The 24,501-nt window shown below is 40.0% G+C and overlaps 1 protein-coding gene across 1 annotated transcript in view; it reads right to left on the reverse strand.

Moving 5' to 3' along the window:
* Window positions 1–24,501, reverse strand: part of NYAP2 (neuronal tyrosine-phosphorylated phosphoinositide-3-kinase adaptor 2) — a 247,402-nt gene that overhangs the window by 54,847 nt on the left and 168,054 nt on the right. Inside the window, exon 4 of the mRNA XM_060151256.1 lies at window positions 17,875–18,084. Coding sequence (XP_060007239.1) covers window positions 17,875–18,084 — 210 coding nt within the window. The remainder of the gene's footprint in view (window positions 1–17,874; window positions 18,085–24,501) is intronic.

A 24,501-nucleotide genomic window follows, 5' to 3' on the forward strand; every position in this document is an offset into this window, starting at 1 on the left:
CTTATCACCCAGTAGGACACATGCAACTGACCCGGGCTGATGCCATTCGTTCCCGACTCATTGATACTTTCTCTCTCCTTGAGCATCTGCACGGCTTGAGCCAAACTGTGCCACGGCACACTATTCGAGAGATACTTGATCCTTCCTGTCAGAAGAAACATGTTGGGAGATCAACACCAGCTTGTGCACTTCTCCATAAAGCCTCGTCATGCAGAACGGATTACACATGCCCAGAGACTGATGAGCACCGTTCGAGTGCGCTGCAGCGAGAGTCCACCTCTTTCCTTGTGGGCTGGATGGGTCCTTGAGTGCATCCTTTCATGCCACTCATTTTTATCCCATGGCTTTACGGTCTCTCTTGCCTCATCGTCTGCCTATTGACTTATCTTTCCCTTCCCAAACTCCATTTTCTTTTCATTCTCACCGGTTCTATTCTTGCCCTAATTATGTCACCTGCCTAAACCAGAAAGAACTCCACTCTATGTTTTCTTAAGAGAAAACAGGTCCTCTCTTCAGAAACTTTATAATCTTCCTCATCTTTTTGAATACAATTGTAATGATGGTCGAAATAGGTGAGAACTCACATTGAATGAAAGGGTGGGAGTCATTTTTCCTTTTTAAGTTGATCATTTTACACATTTGAATGTTATTTGAATTGTGATAGGGACAATTATATTGTCTCTTGGAGTAGGATTTGTGCAACTGCTAAGACCTAGTAACATGTGAAGGGCTCTCAAGTGTAGTAGATATAAGGTAGTCTACACACTTAGAGGTGGGGTGTAGTAGTCTCACAAGGAATTGGAGATGGGAAGGCCAGTTGCATTTCTTGTGTTAGTCTAATAATTTGAATGACTATTTTCTAATAGAGATATTGGTACCTATCAGCAAGTGATCCAACATTTACATTTTTACAAATATGTTTAGAAAGATTAAGTACAAATAAGAAAATTCACAATGTATGTAAAGGTACAACTAAGATATTAGATGAGCCACAAAAAATGACCTAAAGAGTAAATGACTCTAAAATCAATCATAAATTTTATGAAATGTATTAAAAGCAAAAGAATGTTTGGAAAATCAATGACCTCATTTGATTATCATCTCAAACAAACTGCTCAGAAAGGACAGTAGAAGTACTCACTTCCTTGTTTCATCCTCACTATTTTGGGGAAGTTTCCCACTTTAAAGATAGTCTTTTGGACTTCCCTGGTGGCACAGCAGTTAAGAATCCGCCTGCCAATGCAGGAGACAAGGGTTCAAGCCCTGGTCCTGGAAGATCCCACATGCGGCGGAGCAACTAAGCCCCTGCACCACAGCGACTGAGCCTGCGCTCTAGAGCCCTTGAGCCTAGAGCCCCTGCTCTGCAACAAGAGAAGCCCGCGCACCGCAACGAAGACTAGCCCCCCCACCCCCCGCCTCAACTAGAGAAAGCCTGCACAGCAACAAAAACCCAACACAGCCAAAAACTAAATAATAAAAATAAAAAGTAAATTAAAAAAATAGTCTTTTAATGCAATCAGGTCAAAGGCATTTAAATACACAACAGTATTTGGTGTCATTGACCAACTGCGGTATAGTATATGCTTTGAACTGTTTTATTTCCTCCCCACAGTGAGGAGGGTTTTAAATTAAGTCACCCACATTTCCTATTTCTTGTTGATAATGATAATTGGCAAGTATTTGCCTTGTGGGATTAGGGATATAGATTTCAGCCTTGGAATAAAGTAAATAGCAGTAAATATACGGGATTCCCTGGATCCAATGGACAAATCAAAATAGAATAGCACTAACCATTCTCTTGGGTGAAACAGCTGATTATGAAACATGATCACTGTGCCAGGGGATAGGTGGATTGCCTGAGTGGGAGTCACCTGGCAAGCTCATGAAAATTGTATCTTATTAAGTATATTCTCATGGTAGAAAGGCAGGAGGGATTTTGCAAAGGGAAATAATTTGTGACTAACAGATTTCTTTGAATAGAGTTATTCGTGTGATAAACATTAAGACTTTGTTTAGACTTTTAAAAAGCAATTTTCCAGATCATAAAGAATGCTGTTATAGAGAAGGAACAAACAGTTCTCTAGATCAAAGCTCCCCAATCGTTTTCGTCTTATGATTTTGTTTCCCAGAAAAACACATATAACCTTTAAAACCTCCTTAGTAATTTTAATCATTTTATTTTATCACATTTTTTCTGTGATATGGAGAAGCAAGTTGAAGTAAAAATAATAATTTAGACTAACATGTTGTTAAATATTGTATTTTAGTGTTTATTATCATATAATTTTAATAATAATAAAATGTAAGCAAATTTTTACTTTTGCCATTTTATAAGTGATCATGCTTTTTTTAAAGAAAATATATGACTTGACTACAAAAAAAAAATCATTCATGGGTAAAAATACACTTAAAGTCCAAGATAGACCAATGGATTTTAATGTAACAGAGCATGGTGAGCTTATTGATATGTAACTAACCCTTACCAAACTGTTGTTTGTTGAGTTTGGGGAAAGTATTAAAGAAGAATATCCACAATTATATGAAAAGACTATTAAAATATTCCTCCCCTTTGAACTATGCATCTGTATAAGGCCAGATTCCTTTTATACATTTTAACCAAAGCAACCTATCACAACAGATTGAATCCAAAGCAGATGAGAATCTATGCTCTACTGAGTCAGACATCAAAGAGATTTATAAAAATGTAAAGCAATGTCAATCTGGTAACCATTTGTTACAGTTCTGGAAAATAGAGTCATTTTTCATGAAAAAAATGTTATTTATGTTAACATATAATGGGTTTATTATTTTTAATGAATAGAAAATTTTTAACCCTCAATTTTAATTTCTAACATGAGAAATATTATTAGACCTAACCCAAATAAAGGAAATTTCTTTGGGGTTCTCAATAACTTTTAAGAACATAAAGAGTTCTGGGACTGAAGAGTTTAAGAACTGTTGCTTTCCATGGACTCTGAGCCCCCAAAGTTTTCTTAAAAGGGTAACTTTTTATCCAGTTAATTTGCCAATTGAGTATTTGACAAACAAAAACTGAAACAGAAGAAAATATCATGTTGAAGCACATGAAACATGGGAAAACCTTTGAAAACTCCAGAGGAGTTTGGAACCACCAGTTGTAAAATGCTGCCCTAGGAAAATCTCAACAGCAGTGTCCAAGAAAAGCTATTACCTGCCTGTGAGACCTGAGGGAAACCATCCAGATTCTCAGGGTACTTTTTCATCACTTGTAATAAGAAGCAACGTCTAAGGCTCGCTGATTCTTAGGTGTTCATAAATTAAATCATTGGAATGATTTAATGTTGGAATCATTGAAATGACCTCAAAAATATTCTTGATTGATCATGAGCTAGTTTACTAAGATCACTGCTTTTACTCTTCCTTCTTGGTCTGCTTTTTGTGCTTTATTATTTATTTAGATACTTATTTCCAAAAAAAGTTTAATAACATGTACATGTGGAGAGATTCAGAAGAAATGAGTAACTTCTGTGCTTTATTTTTGTAACAATGTTGGTAGGATTATGCATAACTCAAGTTTGCTATTTGCTAAAATTTTCTAAAATTGTTGGTGCAAGTTTTGGTAGTAAATGGCTAAACATAATAAAAATTATTTAAGAATAAAATTTAGGAGGTGTAATGGTCATCTGTCATTTTCACCTGTCCAGAATCCATTTACTCTTTTTTCTGGAATAGTAGCTTGAATTTCCTTTGGAGAACAATATCACCAGCAATCTCAATTTTCATGGTTCCATACTAGGGGCTGACCCCAACTTCAGCTCAGAAGTGGCCATGTGATTCAGACCTGTCCAATCAATCATTCTATCCCCTTGGCTTCACTGAGTGGCTCAGGATTGAACATGTGGCCCAAGTCAGCCAATGAGAGTTGCCTTCATACTTCTGCTGGAGCTCTTGGGAAAGAGGTATTATCTTTTCAGGAGAGCTACTAAGCTCCCATCACTGACTAGCTGAATGACCATGGACAGTTTTCTTGACCTCACTAAGCTTCCATTTGTTCACAGGTAAAATGGGAGAAATAAAGGTAGCTACTTTGTAAAATTATTGTAAGAATTAAATAAGATAATAAGTGTAAATTTCACCGCAGTGGCCAGCATAAGACCTCAAGAAATGTTAGCTATTTTTATTATGTTATTATTTAAAGGCAAATATGATCTTTCAGCTCCCCTGCTTATAATGAAGTCTAAACTGCTTCCTCACGATGGTACCCATGGCTCAGCTTACAGAGCCAGCCTCACCTGCAGTTTTGCACCTGTCACACTGCATTAAATTCTCCTAAAGCCCCATGAGTTCTCTTACTCTAGGATTTTAATCATGCCACTCACTCTGCCTGGCGCACTTGTTCCTTCCTTCTCCCTTCCTCCCATTCTCTTCTTTACCAAACCGCGTGCTTTTTGAGGACAGGATCCGTGTCCATCTCATTCCCCACTGTATTTCCCCTGAGTAACATAACTAATCCTTGATGAGGACTCATGCAGTTTTTATTAAACGAATTATTTTAAACCAAATTTTAAAGAATGAAGCCAGTGTAAAAGATAAATGATTTGTATATTTCTAATTTAAAAAAAATGTTTTCCTCCATTGCTTCATCTTTCCCAAAGAGTCCAGCAAATACATTGACCAAATTTTAGTTGAATTTAACATTAAAAGAATCAAGATGGGGAATACTGCAATGCCTGTCTTGGACAACAGATGGCAATGCAAATACGATTTGATATGTATTCTGGTCTGCTTACAAGCTTCCAGACTTAGTCTCTGTATATGCCCAGCATAAGTCAGTCAGAGCCTTCTTTTCTGTAATGTCTTCCATGGCTTCTCACAGAAACAGAAAGGACATTCTCTGTGAATAGTGGTGGTGTGCTGTACCCACAGGGCCTTTCCAAACAAAGCCAACAGCTGCCAGCTAGGAGGAATGTCAGAGCCCACTCCTCCTGGAGAGGGCACAGGGCAGGGTCATGTTCCCGTCAGTGAAAGACACAAGGAGCTGGCCCTACAGTCAGAACTCAAGCATATTGTCATCATGATTCTCAAACAGGATTAATCTACTGAGAGGCAAGTAAGGAGAAGATACCGTTCGCATTACCTGAATTGTTTATGCCTGGTTAATTATTTTTTACCAAGAGAATCAAACAGAGAGTAGGTGGAAATTCAGAATTTCTCTACCAAGAATGAAATTACTATTAAGTTGTATTTTTTTTCCAGCAGCTTTCAGGGTATCTGTATAGTATAGAACGTCATGGTCTATTCATGTGTTTAGTAGAAATCAGGTTTAAGGGACTGTGTGTGTGTGTGTGTGTGTGTGTGTGTGTGTGTGTGTGTGTGTATACTCACACATATAGTTATGTACAGAGTATGATAAGTTAGCTGACTGCAGATCGGACCACATAAGACCCAAGCCTAAAATCCATAAGTAGCTATAGATAAACACACACACACACACACACACACACACACACACACACACACCCAACACCAGTTAATATCACCAAATTCCTTGACTCCAGAACTGTTCTCACAGCTTTAACCAATCATCTTGCTAGGAAAAAATGGGAAAAAGTATATAAATACTTTAGAAAAAACCTTACAAACCACAGGAAAACAAAGTCCAGTCTCCTTTCTTTTTGAATCAGAGACAATGATGTCCTCTCACAGTAAAAAACCAAGCACCATCACAGGAGAGCATAGGCTCCTTGAAGGCAGAGGACATCTGTCATCACCTTAGAGGGTGCTGTTCAAGACAGGTGTCCTTACAAGTCTGCTCAATGAGTAAATGGCTGAACCAAAGAAAGACAATGTACAATGTTGCTGTTTTATTAGGGGAAGAGAAGCACATGTGTGACACAGTTGCTCAGGTGCTCTAGAATTAATTTTTAGATCTATCAAAACAATCAGTTATAAACCACTCTCAGTTAGTTACAAGAACAGAGAAATTTCACGGGCTAGACAGCAAACACTTCTTTGAATTTGGGGCAGCATATTTATCTTCATAATTCTGTTTCCCGTGGTTTAGGATGAGAATGTATTAGCTGACTTTGTAAACCTGATCCCCGAGTTTAAAATCCCGGGAGTTTAAAATCCATAAGTGGATTCCTGGCACTTTTAGGTAAGACTCGAATCACTGATGCAGCCAGCTCAGCCTGGCTCTGTCAGACTTCTGCTCTCAGCTACTCTCCCACATGTGCCCTCAAGCCCCAGGGTCATCACACCTCCTGGGTCCTCCCTGGATTGTTCCTTCTTCTAAGTCACCTGGGATCTCAGTTCCCCAGAGATTAGGAGGCCGTGTAACCTACTTCAGAGGGAGTGCGGTGTCATTTTCCTTGGTAGATTCTGTCACAGACTGTAGTTATACTTTTAGCTTTTGTGATTAATAGCCATCTCCTCCACTGGTATGTGCTCAGTGCCTGATAACTTTATATTGGAAAAAACAGAAGAATAAATGAATGGATGGAGAGATGAATGAATTCCTGAGCATGGAGGTGGAAAAAGGGAAACTCAACCTAATTCTCTCATGGGAAGAGATCTGTACTACGGGTCAGGAACCTGAAATCCCTTTCCTGATTTGAGTCTACCAATTACCAATGAGTCTGGGCCGTTCGGTTCCTCTTGAGCAGCTGTTTGGTCACCTAAATAATCAGATCATAACACCAGCCCACAGATGCACAGGTTTCTGTGAAGATCAAATGAAATAGCACTTATTTTAAAAGCTAACACATGGTATATAAATATCAGGCGTTATTTTAAATGGATAACCAACAAAGGTGATAAAATTCAATTCCATAATTCAGGCTAAATATAATTTGCAATAACCTTAGAGCAAATTTTGTAATTCCATCAGATTTTTGTTGCCTGTGTATTTATTTAACTGTTAATTTGAACATAAAGGACCTTAAAATCGTCTGGTTTCTTCAAGTCACAAAAATGTCTTACTGAAGTAATAATTTAAATGCTTAGTTCCTTACACTGATGACAATTTTGAACTTTATTTCAAGGAAACTCTTCTCTCCTGGCCCATTCAGGCCTGCTCCTGGTACACAGAGGAGGCGGCCTCTCTCTCTTTGCCTGTCTCTGGGTTCTTACCCTGCTGCCCGCAGCTTGATCCCCACCAAGTCTGCCCTCACAAGGGCTGAGGTAGAAGGAAGGAGGAGAGGTGAGGGGCAGGAAAGGTCTTCTTGCCTGGCACTAGCATGAGCCAGCGTGTCTCACACTCTGGTGTAGCAGGGAAGGAAAGAGAGGTTGATACTCTCTTCCTGGGGTGCTTTCAAGTATACCCTGAAGGGCCCTCATGGTTGGCTATCTCTCACCTGAAGATCTCCTGGCTGTTTGTCCACTGGGCATCCTGTGGATGGACCCTGAGCCATGTCCTGCAGAGTCCTTGCTGTTCCTGGCAGTCACATGACCTAAGCCACCTCCAGTGTTTCTCTCCTAATGGGTTTCTCTCCATGGCCTAACCTGGTCCACGGGAAACACACTTTATACACATCTTTAACCCATCAGCAGTAGCTGGAGAGTGACTTGCCAAGCAGCTGTCTGCTCTGTGGTCATAGGCTATTCAGCTAACCTCTTGTACTTTTTTTTTAACAGTGTCCCTTCAATAACTAGAAACAAATAACAAGATCCAGGTGGTCCCGTGAAAGTCTATCTCACTTGATTTTTCACTGGGGGAGACACTTCTCACTTCTCATCGCTCCTCTATGAGGGATGCACACACACACACACACACACACACACACACACACACACACACACACACAGAGTCTATCTCGGAGTCTCTAATAGCTGGTTTCTAGCCTCTCAGCCTCTACCCCCTTTCCTAGGCTAGAGAAGGGAGTTCAGTTAAGGACAATAACATTCACTTTGATCACCTCCTTTGCAAATTCTCATTCTGTGGTCTAGCTTTTTGCCTTGGACTGTGGGAGTAATCACCTCCTATCATTTTGTAATTAGCCTGCCGCATTTTATACCCTGCTGGTTTACATCCAAACCCCATAAAGACACACGTTGGCTTCTTAAAATGGTTCAGACCAAGTTCTCCTTTTCTGGTTGTTTCTCAAAGCCGTATCACCAGTATCAGGAGAAACACCAATGAAACCATTTCTCTGGTGAACACAAATTCTAGCAGCCAGAAGTGGCAGTTTTCTGCTTAGAAGTCAAAGTGGGATGATTGGAGATATGACTTACATTATTCTCCAAAGACTCTCCATGTGAGAATTCTGTTATGTGTTTACTACTAGAATTCAGAAAGGGAGAGTTAAACTCTAGAGTGTGAAATTAGTGAGCAGAACCTAGAGCTGGATCTGGCCAGTGTTGGCCGAGGAAATAACCCAGTATCCAATTAGAACTGGGAAGAAGAGCAGATGTGGAAAACCGAGTTCTGGTGCCTGAGCCGAGGGTACAGAATGACAGCCTTGAGGGTCGTAGATGCGGAAGCCCACAGCTGCCTGTGGCAATGCGGACGGAACCAAGCAGGAAGTTAGTCAATATCCTTCAGCGAAGCCTGAATTACCTTGGGGCCTGAATCCTATCAGACTGGTTTGTAGTTCCTGTTGCATTATAACAATGAACATAACAGAAATGACAGACCCCAAATCCACAGACCCCAAATGGTTAAAACCATGACAGTTAAAAATGATGCTTTGAAAAGTGGGATGGTGGAGCAAAAGACGGGAGGGTGGGTTGTCACTTTTTTCTTTGACTTTTGGGTTTTCAATAAGCATGCTTCAGTCACATAATAATAAAATATTTTCATCTGATGGAAAACCAGCAAAATTCAAATAGACCTTGGCGGCTATAATCAGTTAATGATTTCACACTACGCCCAAACTCGGTGAGTTAGAAAGACACTTGCTGAGTTTTGTTCTTCAGTCTATGGATCAGTTGGGTAGTTTTTCTGGACTGGGCTGGGCTCACTCATGCATCGTGGTCAGCTGTGGGTCAGGTACATGTTTCTGCTCTTTCATGCTGTGTTTTCTCACATGCTTGGGGGTTGGCTGGCTGAAGGCTGAGGACTCTTGGTTTTCCTCCGTACGTATCTCATTCTCCAACACGCTAGCTCAAGTGCGTTTACATGGTGGAGGTAGGGTTGGAAACAGTGAACATAAGCATTCATGGCCTCTGGAGGCTGAGGCTCAGAACTGACACACAGTTACTTCCATCTCACTCTATCCGTCGATGCAAGACTCAAGGCCAACCCAGATTTAAGGGGTAGGAAATAGATCTTACTTCTTGATAAGGAGCTATTAAAGCACATTGCAAAGAACACGGATACAAGCAGAGGGGAATGATTGGGACCATTACTGCAACTACAGCATCCCAAAGGTGCCAGGCCACGTGAAAAAATGGAAGAGGGAAACGAGAAGAGCGTTTGGGAATTATGTAGCCATATTAATGTTTACTGTTAATCAGGTTCTAAAAGTAAATCTTTTTCATCCACACTTCAGTGAGTGAGCTGCAGAGAATACTCTATCCCCTCTTACATGCCTGGTTCCTACTCATCATGCTAGTACCAAATTTAATATCACTTACTCCAGGAAGCCTGCCTGAATTACCTTCCTTTTAGACAGTGAATAAATCATGTGATTGTTCCCAGCATTTCCTCCTCATATCATTTATAAGACTCTGTTATTTTATTCTCTGTCTTCCCTGCTGGACCAGGAGCTCTGGGTGGTGGTGGGGGTCTGGTCTATCACGTTTATCTTGCACCCCCAGCACCTAGTCCCTGCATGGCACAGAGTAGACGCTGAATCAACTTTTGTTAAATGAACACAAAGGGAATGAATGACAATAGATGAATGAATGTCAAGTTGGGTATTTATTAAAGAAATGTACACATTTGTGGATATCGGTATTTTCTTGTGATACCCATATCCTTGCGAACCTGGTTTTAAATCCATTCATTGCTACCAAGTAGAAAAGAAACACTGTGAGAATTAAGATTACTCTTTGATAGCTACGTATAATGCAGCAAGCAAGTTTTAAAGCCTGCACCTGATATTTTCTCCAAATTTCACAAGTGCAAACTGAAGAGAATCCAAAAATAGCCTTTACACTGGCCAAAAAATTTTGTTGGAAAACGTACAAATAAATGAAGCACAGGTTGTTGCACTAGTAGTGGCCTTATAACCAATTTATACTCTGTGTAACTAAAGAAAACCTTATCTTTGCAATGCGCTGAGCTTTCCAAAGGAAATATTCAGTCTTAGTCCTAGAAAAAAAATCAGAGACATTTCTAGTAAAATTGAATGGGAACAGAATAAGCCATGGTCTACGAGCTATTACGAGTCAGATTTGTACCAGACATTCCTATACATTTCTGAGTTTAATCCTCATAATAACCTACATGGTGAGATTTCCTTTATCTTTTCTGTAAAGATAGAGAAACTGAGGCACAGCCGTGTTACATAATTTCGTCAAGCTATTAGCACCAAAATGTTATTAACATTGTCATAAAGCATGACTTACTTAAAGAAAAAGAAAAACTATATCAAGTTATTACGGTTTGCCAGGAATTATTGTTATAAGTACTGTTCCACAATCCCCAGTCCTACTGCCCAATGCCTGCTTCTTACCTGTTTTTCATTCTTGCTGCCCAACTTGTGCACATGGGAGTCTTCCTGGATATGAATATTTCTGAGTTATGGTTGCCAGGATGTTTATCAGCAAAGTTAGCCAGTCATTCCAGGTTATCAAGTAAAGTATGGTAAATATGTTTCAGAACTTCATGAATCAACTGGTAATTATCAATTTTCAAAGACTAGACTCTTAAGTTCAATTGCAGTTCCCTTTCCTGAATCCCAGTTTTCTGCTGCTTTTATTAAATGGTCCCCATTCTGCTAAATCTTCTTCCCAGAGATCCACTCTTAGGTCTTTAGCTAACACCCTAACATCTTTGTGACCTTTCCAGTCTTAAAAGGCATGGTTAGAATATGAATTAGCGTAGAAAATGTCTTATAAACCATAGTTTGGGGTGCAGGTGTGCTAAATGTCATGCCGGAGACAGAGCTCTCAACATTCCCAGCAAAACAACCCATGACTCCCTTCTATTTCTCTTGCTACCTTCTTTGTTTAAATTCTGCTCAGTTCAAGGTCCAGCTCAAATGCCACTACTCATAGGAAACTTTCCTTCATTACCACAGACGATTGAGTCTCTAAGCTCTCCTGCAAAGATACGTGCCAAGGTATCTGGGATCATACTAATAACAAGTATTTATTTAATATTCATTGTATTCCACACACCATGCTAAGTGCGTTAATATGTTATCTCATTTAATTCTCACCTTTACTTTGCAGTAGCATCTATGAATTAGGTACTATTATCATCCATCTTTTGTGGATGAAGGTCAGAGTGATGACGGGACATGCCCGATGTCATCACTAATAAAAACAGAGTCTGGATTTAAATCCAGATCTTCTGGATGCCCAAACCTCAGTGCTCAATGACTATATTATACTTTATTCACACACTTACAATTAATATAAAATTTCCTCTATTATTCTACAAATGCGGTGTGCAAAAAATGGTGTATTTCTGTTTTCTTCAACTAAAATTAAATTCGTATGTTTACCACTTCCCTGAACTTGTGTGCACAGGACTCCTCGTGGATACGAAGGGCTGACCCATGAATGGTGGTGGAAAATACTTTCCTTCAATGGATTACGAAAAGGCCCAGAACTGTTCTACAGATCAGAACGTACAAGACGGCACCTTTCGTCTTCATCCCACACTGGTAAACAGCGTGCGAAGCTTGGAGTCTGTCTTCCAAGTATAACTATCCCCTTGAAGCATAAAATGCCATATTCTGGAGTTCAGAACCATAAAGCAGAAAGTCCAGCCTCACTGCAAACCCCTTGGAAACTGCACCCTAACTGTCCTCCCTCCCAATCAGAGACTGGGCCACTTTGCCAGGCTGCTGAGAAAGGATTAGGCCACTGGTCCTTACTATTCATGGAATGCCAGACCTCTGTACCTTTTCCAGAATTAAGAAATTCTCCCTCCCTTCTTGACCATCACAGGTCACATGCCTCTTTCTAATCGCCCCTCCTGTTCTCAGCATAGCTTCTCAAGGAGCTGCAGTTTCTAGAAAATAAAAACAGGGCGACAAGATATTTACTGGCACCTGCTGTTTCTGCTGTAACCCAGCCTCTCTGTGATTCAGGGTCAACTGCACACCTCCACCAACTGGTCATCGCTTGATTTTACTTTATTTTATTCTATTTTGTTTTGTTTTCTGTTTTTTTAATTTATTTTTTAAGTTTTTATTTCATATTGTATATTAGTTGAATTACAATGTTGTGTTAGTGTCATGTGTACAGCAAAGTGAGTCGGTTATACATATACATACATCTATTCTTTTTCAAATTCTTTTCCCATTAGGTTATTACAGAATATTGAGAAGAGTTCCCTGTGCTACACAGTGGGTCCTTGTTGGTCATCTATTTTAAATATAGTAGTGTGTACATGTCACACAAACCAGAAAATGCAAATTGACATCCTTTATGTCTTACTCAGCCAGAGGAAGCAAATTATTTGATTCAATGTTTTTAAAAAATTTAGCTTTATTGAAAAATAGAGAGATTTCATGTTACAGTAATTAAATCTGGGAATTTGGGGTGAGCCTCTCTCATGGCGAGCATCAACTGGTACTGAGTAGCTTCTGTCCCCTTGAGATGCTTTGGTACTTTCCAGGTCACCTGCATCTCCATCATTCCATCCTGATGTTTGTCAGTTTGCAATAGATTTCCTCTGCAATGCCAAAATATTTCTCCAGGTTTATGCTTCTAACAAATGTGGAAATACATAACTTAGACCAAAAGAACTTCAAGTTTCAAGAAAAATGGGGAAAATACTTTCCTTTGTGAGAGCAAAGAATAGTGGTATGCATGCAATGTATAAGCAAAACGTATCTGTTCTGAAGAAGGCACCTCTCCTAATTCACCCACTGATGCTACCTGCCTGTCACCAGGCATCTCAGTTTGCATCTCATGGTGGACATTCTCAGAGAGCAAACACACACCAGGCTGAATACACAGAAACTGAGGTCATTTGAAGATGGTCTCATTTATAGACAATATAGGCCTTGCTAAGCCAAGGCCTCTGAGTTTACTTCCCAAATTGCTTTTCCCGTCAGGCAGGCCTGGCAGGACCAAGCCAGGAGCGGTCTGCCTCAGCCTTTGTTCATCTTCCTCACCCCATGTGGAAAGTTCTCCCTCTATATTTCTACGCAATTAATAATAATAATAAATGATTTTTAAACAGACCTGATACAATCCTGGTTAAAGACTCAATGTCTCCCATTAAGCCCTCCATCGTTTTTCCAGTCTGCCCTCATTTTTTGTTCTCTGAATGATTTTAAATGTATAGTAAAAAGTAGATAATAGTGGAAATAATACACTTAATTATAATCTAATTCATTTATGCTCAATAGTTTTGTGTCATAAAGAAGCAGACTAATATCGTAGAGTGGCAGAGACCATGTTTTATGTTTTATATAACCCTATAGTGTGTATGTATGTGTGCGTGTGTTTGTCCCCAGAAACTATCACAGAGATGGATAAAAGCTTGCAAACTATTTGTTGATTGATTTGGTAATTGAAATCTAAATTTTTGTTAATACAATATTACTGGTATAATTTCTACTTTTTTTTTTTTTTTTTTTTTGCGGTACGCGGGCCTCTCACTGTTGTGGCCTCTCCCGTTGCGGAGCACAGGCTCCGGACGTGCAGGCTCAGCGGCCATGGCTCACGGGCCCAGCCGCTCCGCAGCATGTGGGATCTTCCCGGACCAGGGCACGAACCCGTGTCCCCTGCATCAGCAGGCGGACTCCCAACCACCGCGCCACCAGGGAAGACCCTAATTTCTACTTTTTCTCATGAGCATTTGGGTTCCAGTCCTCCACCACCTTCAAGACTCTCCCCCTGGGGAATCTCTGATTTGCTAAACAACGGTGACTTGAATAAAGTACCACAGCAACCAGTGGCACTCGCTGTTAATTAGAGCTGAGATCTCCTGACACGCTCACCCACTTTACTTCAGCATTTCCTCCATTCCTCAAAAGAGCTGTTAAGAACAACCATTTCAAGTGGCTAAACTACTTTTGTTAAAGCAAATAGTCTGTGACTGGTAGCAGTTGGTGTGCCTTTGTATGCGTGTGTGTGTGTGTGTGTGTGTGTGTATGTGTGTCTATGTGTATGTGTTAGTGAAACAGACAGAGAAAGAACCAGAAGCAGAAAGTTGATGGACACAGAGAGGGGGGATTTAAAAGTGGAACTGGTGGAACCTTCTTATATCTTGAGCATTAGGTGTGGAGCTGGGTACCTCCTTGTTTAGGGAAGAGGGTTATCGGTCGCAGTTCTGGTGTAGTGTAGGAAGGGGATTCATAGTCCAGTGGCCCCGTGTCAAGGAAACAATAATGAAGTGTGAAGAGAAGACAGATAAAGAGTAAATACTGACTCACTCTCTTTTGTTCCAAAAAAGCAAGTCCAAAATGCTCTCTTCACATAGTTACTTGCCTAGTCTGGACAAAGGCCATCTCACTGATGAGGGTTACTCTTTAGGGTGTACACCATTTGTTTAAAACCCCAAAGGTGCGTGAACTTTATATTCAAATATCAATATTATACCTTTTTTGCTAGTGGAACTATGCCATTTTCTAGTATAGAATTGGCACATTTTAAGCTTTTTCTTTTTAGAAAAATTAAAACTGCCAATATAACAAATAGTTTGCCTTTTCTCCTCTTACCCTCAAAATTGGAATAAAATAGCCCATTCTCAAGGCTCTGATAACACTTTTCCACTCATACAAAGGTAAAAAGTTGCAGAACAGAAAATAACATTTGTCTTGTTGGAGGATTATAGGAACATTGTTACCAGACCTACCTGTACAGCTGCAGGTACAAAGGATTCTGGCACCAGGAAGTTTCCAACAACCAGCCACAACTCCTCCCCTTTTAGTATAAAAAAAGCTGGAATTCTAACTCAGGAAAGATGGTTCTTTGGGACACTAGTCCACCATCTTCTGGGTCTGCTGTTTTACAAATAAAGTCACTATTCCTTGCCCCAACACCTCGTCTCTCAATTTATTGGCCTGTCGTGCAGTGAGCAGTAAAAGCTTGGACTTATTAACAATGCTGACTGTCCCTGTCTGAGTAAATGGTCTCCCAGTCACCCATGCTTGAAGCCTTGGAGTTACCATTGGATCTTTCATGATGAAAACTGAATTATATTATATCTATCTTAAAAATATTCAAATGACTACAAAAGTCCACCACATAATGTTCAAAACCTAACCATGATGGGGCAGATAACTGTCCATCGCTTATGCAACACTCCATCCCCATCCCTGCAAATAGGCTGTTGATTTCATTTCCAGGAATAAGGCAGAGTTCCCTTGATTTAAGGGAAAGAAAGGCCCTCTATAAGCCCATGATGTTTCCCAGATCTGGCTAAGTAGATCAAAGAGAGCATCTGAAGGAGCATGATGCCCAGAAATGTCTCCTCAGCTTGTGATCACAAATATAACCATCAAGGTAGCAGAAGAGAAGAGTTAGAAGGATAGAAAGTTCCTTGGTCCTCAATGATATCACTAAACCGTTACAAGACTCCTGCAACTGCCTACCTCCAGACTCAGCACTATGGAGAGTTGACAGAAGCCGGTATTACTTTAGCCACTGTTAATTGGTACTCTGTGACTGAAAGCATTTCTGTTTAATGCACAAGACCCTTCAGGATTCTTGCTATCTGGTCCCACCCTACTTTGCAGTTTCTTCAACCTTCCCCAACCCTTCACAGCAAAGGTTCCATCCTGTAGTGTTTTAGATTTTCTTTTAGAAGGCTGACTTATTTCTTCTGTGTCCTCCAGGTGAGCAGCTCTTGATGGTTCAAGCTCTAGCTCAAAATGTTACCTCCTCAAGCGATAATTATCAATCCACCAAAAGCCTCTGATTGTTTTTCCTGAAATCACACCCTCCCAAGAAAAATTAATTTCTCCTCTGTGTTGCATATTATTTCTATATAACACATTCTGTTGCAATGATCCATTCATCTGTCTTGCACTTGCCTTTGAGTCCCCACATATGAGGATGTCTTACTCATCACTGTATTCACAGATCCTAGAACAGTGGCTATTTCACGTAATAAACACTCAGCTAATGCTTCTGGATTTTATAAAATACCCGTGGTCACAATAGGAGCTGATACTATTCATGGTTTTCTTGGATAGAACTGGTACAAACTTAGATAATCATTAAAAATATACTACTGATAAACCTAAAACTAATCACAATTCCCAACTGAATAGTGATGTCAACCTTCTTTGGGAGTGGCTTTTTTCATTTCTACAAAATGCTATTTGTTCCCTATGGGTTGTTTTTCTTTCTGACAAAATGCACAGATATCTTCTTCTCATATACCTATAGATATTTATACTTTACTACCAAAAATATATTTTTAGAGTTCTGATAAATTCACATAATGTTCCTTCTCTGCGAGCTGAACTCACGCTGTTGATCACCCATGTGATACATGATATGGCTCTATCACCAAAGCTTTCAGTTACATTTTCAGTCTGAGGAAGCTGTTGCTCTACCTCTGCCTGGGTATTGTTCTAGAAACATCCCTTCCCCAATACAGAGACCTTCATCCTGTTCCAGTTTTTTTTGTTTTTGTTTTTTTGGCTGTGTTGGGTCTTCATTGCTGCACACAGGCTTTCTCTCTAGCTGCGGCGCATGGGCTTCTCATTGCGGTGGCTTCTCTTGTTGCGGAGCATGGGTTTTAGGCACGTGGGCTTCAGTAGTTGTGGCTCGCGGGCTCTAGAGTGCAGCCTCAGTAGTTGTGGCGCACGGGCTTAGCTGCTGTGCGGCATGTGGGTTCCTCCCGGACCAGAGCTCGAACCCACATCCCCTGCATTGGCAGGCAGATTCTTAACCACTGCGCCACCAGGGAAGCCCCCCTGTTCCAGTTTTAACTTGTGCGTGACTGTCAGAGAGACCACAGGCTAAACTCATGCTAATTGCTTTCCAAGATGAATATCAGAGTTGAAAAAACATTAAAGAATTGGTCTTTTCTTCAGAGCTCTAACACTCTTAAGGAATAGAAATCTGAAAACTACAGGCAGTTGCTTATTTGCTGTTTATTTCAATTGACAGCTCTCTGAGTCCACCGTATAGATCAATCAGTTCAAAGCACACATATTCTACCTTTTAAAAATTGATGTTTAATAATATTTATCTATTAACAATGCAAAATTGCATCACAGATTTTAATTTCAACTTGTGAATTTAAAGGTGTGTTAGATTATAATTTTCCAGCTCTTTTGACCTACAGGGAAACTTAGTACCTTGCCCAATGACCAGTTACTGTCTTCAGTTTATTACTGATACATCAAATGTCTCATAATATTTACTCTCTCTACTGCCTTCATATCGTCTTTGCTACATTTTTATCCTCAATTTTACTTCCTATTCATTTTTTCCCAGTTGTCTAGAATTTTTTTGAAGCAAAGGAGGCATAAACTCTAAGTTACTTCAACTTTATAAATGAAAACTGCTTTAGATGAGCCCCGAGGATTCTTTTTTTTAAGAAATTTAGTGCAAGACAGTTGGAGTTGTAAGGGCTGCTGCGTTGCACAGCTCCGAAAAGCACCATTCACTTCTCTATCATCCATGTGAAGAATGTTCCCTGTAGTGTGCCACATGCTGTCACCTCCTTTTGTGTGCAGGGCTATTTACGCTGTCTCTATGAGTAGAGACAGAGATATCTGTGGTTATGGTTTTCTAAGTGATAATTTCATAAAAGCAGTTTCTAGACACCCGAGGACTTACCGTCCAGGAGAACATTATCTTTCTTACCTGAGCTGTGGTTTCCTGCTAGCAAGGTGGGGCTCACAGAGCATCTTCCCAGTCTACTGGTGACCACAGGTGGCCCAGGTGTTCCATCCCATTCCTGAGCTTTGATAGGCTCTCTGGAGGAAGATGCCCCATGATGTCCTCTCTCTTTGTTGTCCAACTTTGGTATTGGTTCCGTGCTGTGGCTCCGAACTTTCAGCTCCTCTGCTGATTCTGTGTATTAACCAGAATTATATCCTGTTAAACAAGAGTCAAATCCTTCCCAGATTCCTTAAATATTAAAGAATGATTTTCTAAAATATTTTAAATATATTTTTGGAAACTTAGACTTGTGTTGAAGACTACATTTAAATAAAACAGGGACAGATCACATGGGTCTTTTTTCTGAGCTGTGCAGGTTATCATCAGCAGAAAATAATTATCTCTTCGGAAATAGAGAACCTCAATGAATATTCAGAATTCTTTAGTAACTCTTCCCTTCTGCTAATCTTCAAGGAAACTTCATAAGGAGCACTTTACACTCCCTCTCTTTACTTTCTCATCTTCTCTTCATTCTGCTACCCACTGTGACATGAATTTAGCCCAGCCACTCTACTAAAAGTGCTTTTGCTTAAATCACCTAGTGCTTTTTAGTTGGCAAATTAAGAAGACATTTTTAAGCCATTTGGTTACTCTTTGATTACTGTCTTATTGATATCTTCAATTTTCTTGGCTTCACTGATGGGCCATCTTCCTGTGGTGCGCTCGCCAACACCACTGCTGTGTCATTCATACCTGTTCTTCCTCGGAGAGTCCCTCACATGTTGGTTGTCCCCAGGGTTCTAGCTTAGCCACCGTTCTCACTCTACATATATTCTTTCTGTGATTTCATCCTCCAGGATTCAACTAGCAATTGTCTGATGGCTAGTGATTTCTAAATAGTTTGTCAGAAGTCTGGAACATTCTCCTGAGCTGCAGACTCATTTATCCAACTGCCTACTGGATGAGTCCATCCGGATACCCCTTAGATAACACAAATTTAACATTCACGCACTGTACTGACACCATTTCTTACTAAACTAATGGTTCCTTCTGTGCTGCCAAACATCCAAGCTAGAAACTTATCTGTCTCTTTCTTTAACCGCTACTCTCCAAATCCATCAGTCTGCAAATTCTACAGATTTTATTTCTAAATATCTTGTTTTCCCTTCTGTTGCACTTTGTATCACGTCTACCTCAACTGTTCTGGCTCAAGCTCTAATCATCACCCTTGAATTATTGCAACCTGCCTCCTTGACTCTGTCCTTGACTCCCCAAAATACAAGCTCCGTAGACTGCCAAAGTGATCTGTTTAAAATGAAAATCTGATCAAGTGTTTTTTTCAGGGACTAGATGCGATAGCCATTCTGTAAGGCATGTACAGAAGTGTTTAAAAGCACATGTAGTTTGGGATTAACAGAAACACACTACTATATATAAAATAGATCACCAACAAGGACCTACTGTATAGCACAGGGAACTTTACTTAATATTTTGTAATAACCTATAAGGGAAAAGAAGCTGAAAAAGAATATATATATATATATATCTCACTTTGCTATACACCTAAAACTATCACAACATTGTAAATCAACTATACTTCAATTTAAAAAAAATAGCCAATGGGAAAATTTTTTTAAATAAAATCACTTCCTAATTAAAAAAAAAAGCACATGTAGTAAATAAACATGGTTTAGGAGTGATATCCACTTGCTACATTCAGAACGATGTTATTTCAGAGAACTGATGTGATAGCCATTCTGTAATGCACATAGATAAGTGTTTAGAGACAAAAACAAAAAAATGCAAATCTGTTCTTAAACCCTGACTAAAATCCTTCCAGAAGCCCACTGTTACCCACAGAAGTATGTCTAAGCCCTTTACAACCCACAAGACTCTCCACCATCTCACTCTTTCCTGCCTCTCTAACTTTTTTACTTCCTACCTGAATGTTGTATTCAAGAAATATCAATAAATTGGCTGTAGCTTCCTCTTCTCCACTCCACTTCCAACAAAAACTTCCAAGAAAAACAACACTGGTTTCTATAGCTACCATCTCCTATCTCACCTGCTTTGAATACCCTTACATCCTGTCCTTTAATTGGGGAACTCTTTCCTCAGTCAAGGATACTTAAGTATCCTTGAGGCCTCCCCATCCCATATATCCAGCCCATGTTGGGATAAAGCCATCTCTGCACTGACACTGTCTTGTATCATTTTTCTGTGTACCTGTTCTTCTTAAAAGACCCAGAGTTCTTTAAAGGCAGGGTCTGAGTATTTTTTTTTTTTTTTTTGCAGTACTCGGGTCTCTCACTGTTGTGGCCTCTCCCACTGCAGAACAGGCTCTGGACGCGCAGGCTCAGTGGCCATGGCTCACGGGCCAAGCCGCTCCGCGGCATGTGGGATCTTCCCGGACCGGGGCACGAACCCGTGTTCCCTGCATCGGCAGGCGGACTCCCAACCACTGTGCCACCAGGGAAGCCCTGAGTTTTGATTTATGCTTTTTTCTCCACTTGGTGCCTCTAGCTCTTAGCATATTGCTCAGTAGGTATTTAACCAATTCATTTATCGAGTACTTTTCCCAACTCCTCCGGCATCTTTCTGATGTGTGTAGAAAATACAACATTCTTAATGGAACAAGAGGATCAAGCCAGTGTTACAAATGTACTGAAGTGGCACAGAGCTAATAGTATTTTCAAAAATCTGGTTACCTAAAAATCACAAGTTGTAAAATTCACCAGGTTGAAAGTTTAATTCAAATAAAGATCTTTGAGAAAGACCATAGTGAAAAATTACAGAAATGGTTCAGAGAATCTGTATTTTGTTTTCTTTGCATGTAAGTTCGATCACTCTTCATCTTCAAGCAGTGTGATAAGACAGATGTCACACTTTGGTTCCCTATTATCCGAATCTGTGGGGCAGAGACAGAATAGTTTATAATATAGTAAGCAGCTGGGTGAGGGATCTGAGAGGCCCAGCTGGGAGCCTTGGCCATTGCGGCCATATGGCTGGTGGCCCATGACATTGAGCCCTTGGTTTCTCCACTTGGAGCTTCATTTTGCTTAACTACAAAATGGAGCTAATACCAGCCCTGCCTAACTTTCCCCATTTAATTTGAAGGATCTAATAATATCCTACATTTTAAAATATTTTAAAAACAAAACAGGGCCACACATGCAAAAAGTAGCATTCATTTAAAAAATTGTAGTAATTTGTCATTTATGAATTTATTTATTCTTTCTACATTTGTTTTGGATAATCACTGAGAGACTGAAGATACAGATAGAAAACTGCCAGACCACATAGAAAAATAGAATTCTAGCTGATTATCTACAATAACCAGCCCAGAAAGCCAACCTACAATCTATAATTCAGACTTGTAGAAATTCAGACCACTATCTCTAGCAAATAATAACCTGTATAACAATTGGCCCAAAGCAGCCAGAATTTGATTAAAAACTGACAGCTTCCCCAGTTTTTGGCCCTGCTTTTAGCATAGGATCAACCAGAGAAAGTCAAATATGTTCCCCTAACCAACGACATAGGATGTCCTGCTTCTAGTTAGGCTGCCTATAGCTTCCCTATGCCAACAGCCTTCACTGGGGGTGTAACTGAAGCCTTCCTTTTTTCCCACTATAAAGCTTTCCCACTCTTCTCCCTGCCTTGAGTCTCTGCCAAATGTGGTGGCTGACTGCCTTGCTTCAGCAAGGCCTGATGAAATAGCCCTGCGTGTTCTCATTTGTTTGCTCTTCGTTTATTTCCACATTGCTATGGTTCCTTCCAGCTCCCAGGTGCTATGCAGTTGCGTAAACACATGTCAAAAATATCATTCTATGAGACAGAACTTAAACCAGGAGGGTAGTCCCATAAGAACAATCTTAGAAAGATTCCAAGCTTAAGTCCCAGTTATACTGAAATCAAATATAAGTAAAAATATTTTTTTTTTTTTTTTTTTTTTTGCTGTACGCGGGCCTCTCACTGTTGCGGCCTCTCCCGTTGCGGAGCATAGGCTCCGGACGCGCAGGCTCAGCGGCCATGGCTCACGGGCCCAGCTGCTCCGCGGCATGTGGGATCCTCCCAGACCGGGGCACGAACCCGTGTCCCCTGCATCGGCAGGCGGACTCTCAACCACTGCGCCACCAGGGAAGCCCCAAGTAAAAATATTTTAAACTAATACATTCCAGCAAATAACTATAGCAAGACAATTTAACCAACACTTACTTTTCTGTGCCCTGAGTCAAATGGAATAAAACCAGTATCAGAAAAGAACATCCTAGACTATATCCAAGCTGTTTATTCACAGTTTCAAAGAAAATGTAGCTCTGGCTTCCAAATGTCACAGCATCAGAACCTAATGACCCATCTGTTTCACCTCACGTTCTCTTCCAGATTTTAAACTAACCATTGGGATGTTTGCCTTATTATCGACCTCTATGTTTTATTCCCACTGCCATCATTAAGCAGTTACAATTTTTTTCTTATCTCTCTCTCTCTCTCTCTCTCTCACACACACACACACACACACACACACGCACATACACACACACACACACACACAAACACACAGAGTCTTCTACCACTGGTATTGAAATTAACCAAACTAAAAAAAATGCTCTAATTTAACACTGGGTCCAATACTGTTCCTGCAGGTTCGGACACTATTTAAAATATGAAAGGCTGAGGATGTCAAAGTCTACCCACCAACCTCAGTTTCTTTGTTCTCATTCAAATTACTCACATACACACACCAGGGAAGTGTCATTTAGGTCTCAAATCTCAACTAAATAAAAGTCCAGTACAGCTTTGGGAACAAAAAGGAGTCTTTTTTTTTTTCTTCTTTCTTTGTTTTCAAGTCCCAGAGGTTAGCCTTCAGTGAGTTTTGGCAGGTATATTTAGAGAAACCTGAACAAAAGGTTTGCACAAATCATGCTACTCAGACTTGTGCCGGTGTACCTTCACATCCTAAATAGAAGGCAGAGCTGAAAAATCTGTAAGAAAATCATAAATGTATTATTGAGCATTTTATTGGGGAGTCAACCAGGTATCCCGTGATATTCAAGAAGAGCTTCCTACAAAATGCATTTTCTAATTAAAATAAATACGAAAAACTTTAAAATAGCTGTTGAAAAGAGACCAATGGAAAGTGGACAATTAGACTAAGAAATTCATACAATAAGACATATTGAAAGCTCAGAGAAATCTGTTCCGAGGAATAAGGATGTGTTTATCCATATCCATATATCTCAATGTTTTCTTAAAGCCTGCTGAAAACAAAAATTGATTTTTAGTAACAAACTTTCCTGAACAAGATCAATCTTAGGTACCATGGTATGTTTTTCTTTTTAAACATTTTTATTGGAGTATAATTGCTTTACAATGTTGTGTTAGTTTCTGCTGTGTAACAAAGTGAATCAGCACTACTTACAATAGCCAGGACATGGAAGCGACCATGGTACATTTTTACGTGGAAACTGAGTCCTTTCAGTGTTCACAGTTAAGCCCCAGTATGTAGAACTGGGCAAACTACGAAGAAGTTGCTCATCCTCTACCATGGAGTGTTGACTATTGATCTACAATCGTATTCTCACATTGAAATCTGATCTTGCTATGAAAAAAGCATATATTATTGTATTGCACTTGTCTTTCATATTGTGCATTTTACGTATCACTGTCTTAAACTTTTTACAGTGCTTAAGTTGAAGATGGATAAGTAAGGATAAGAGACCAGGAGTCATCTGTTTATGACCAACATATTCTCTACAGGATGCCAATCCACACACTTCATGCTGTGAACTCCTTTCTCAAAGTTTTCCCATTTCCTGCTGCTTATGCTGTCTGTGAGTCTGGATTTGTCTCCCCAGCTTCTAACTCATTCCTCTCTCTCCGTTCCTGCCCTGGGCCACCTACAATCACTTGGCTCCCCAGGTGGGTGTCATGGCTTTCAGCATCAGATCTGCTGCCCACCAGACATTGACTTCCCCCAGAGTCTTTGATTCACTCTCTCAACAATGAAACAGTTACTGAGGACACTTATAAATCTCCACGACCTAAAAATCCCTCTCAAGTTCTAGAGACAAAGAAAACAATTTGCAGTGATGGACCGTTACATATGGCTGTCTGGGGAACTACAACCGATTAAAACTGTTTTATCCTCTCTCCAAAGATGTTTCTTTTTTTTTTTGGCTGGAAAGATCATGCAATTATTTATTTATATGTCTGGTCTCCCCACCAGACCATAAGCTTCTTAAGCCTAAAGACTTCATCTTTCATGTTGGTACTTAATACCTGATATCAGTGAAAATCAACTGAATGAATGTGTCATCCCTGCTTCACTCAGGACAGTGAGCTTATTAGCTTTTACCCCTGGATGTAACCTTATCTTAGGCCATGACTCACAGCCTTCCCTCCAACCTTTCCAATCTCACCCGGCACATGGGCCATGGCATGAACCAATAACCCTCACTGACAAACATACGCTAATTACTGTAGCCAAAACTATTTTTTTGTTAACCCATACATGTTTCTAATTGACTTGCGAATGATAGACCAGAAAACAAGTGATCTACCTGGGAAAATTAGTATTATTTGGAAATATGAGGAGTAACACTGCTT

This window comes from Lagenorhynchus albirostris, chromosome 6, assembly GCF_949774975.1.
Source record: "Lagenorhynchus albirostris chromosome 6, mLagAlb1.1, whole genome shotgun sequence".
NCBI lineage: Eukaryota > Metazoa > Chordata > Mammalia > Artiodactyla > Delphinidae > Lagenorhynchus > Lagenorhynchus albirostris.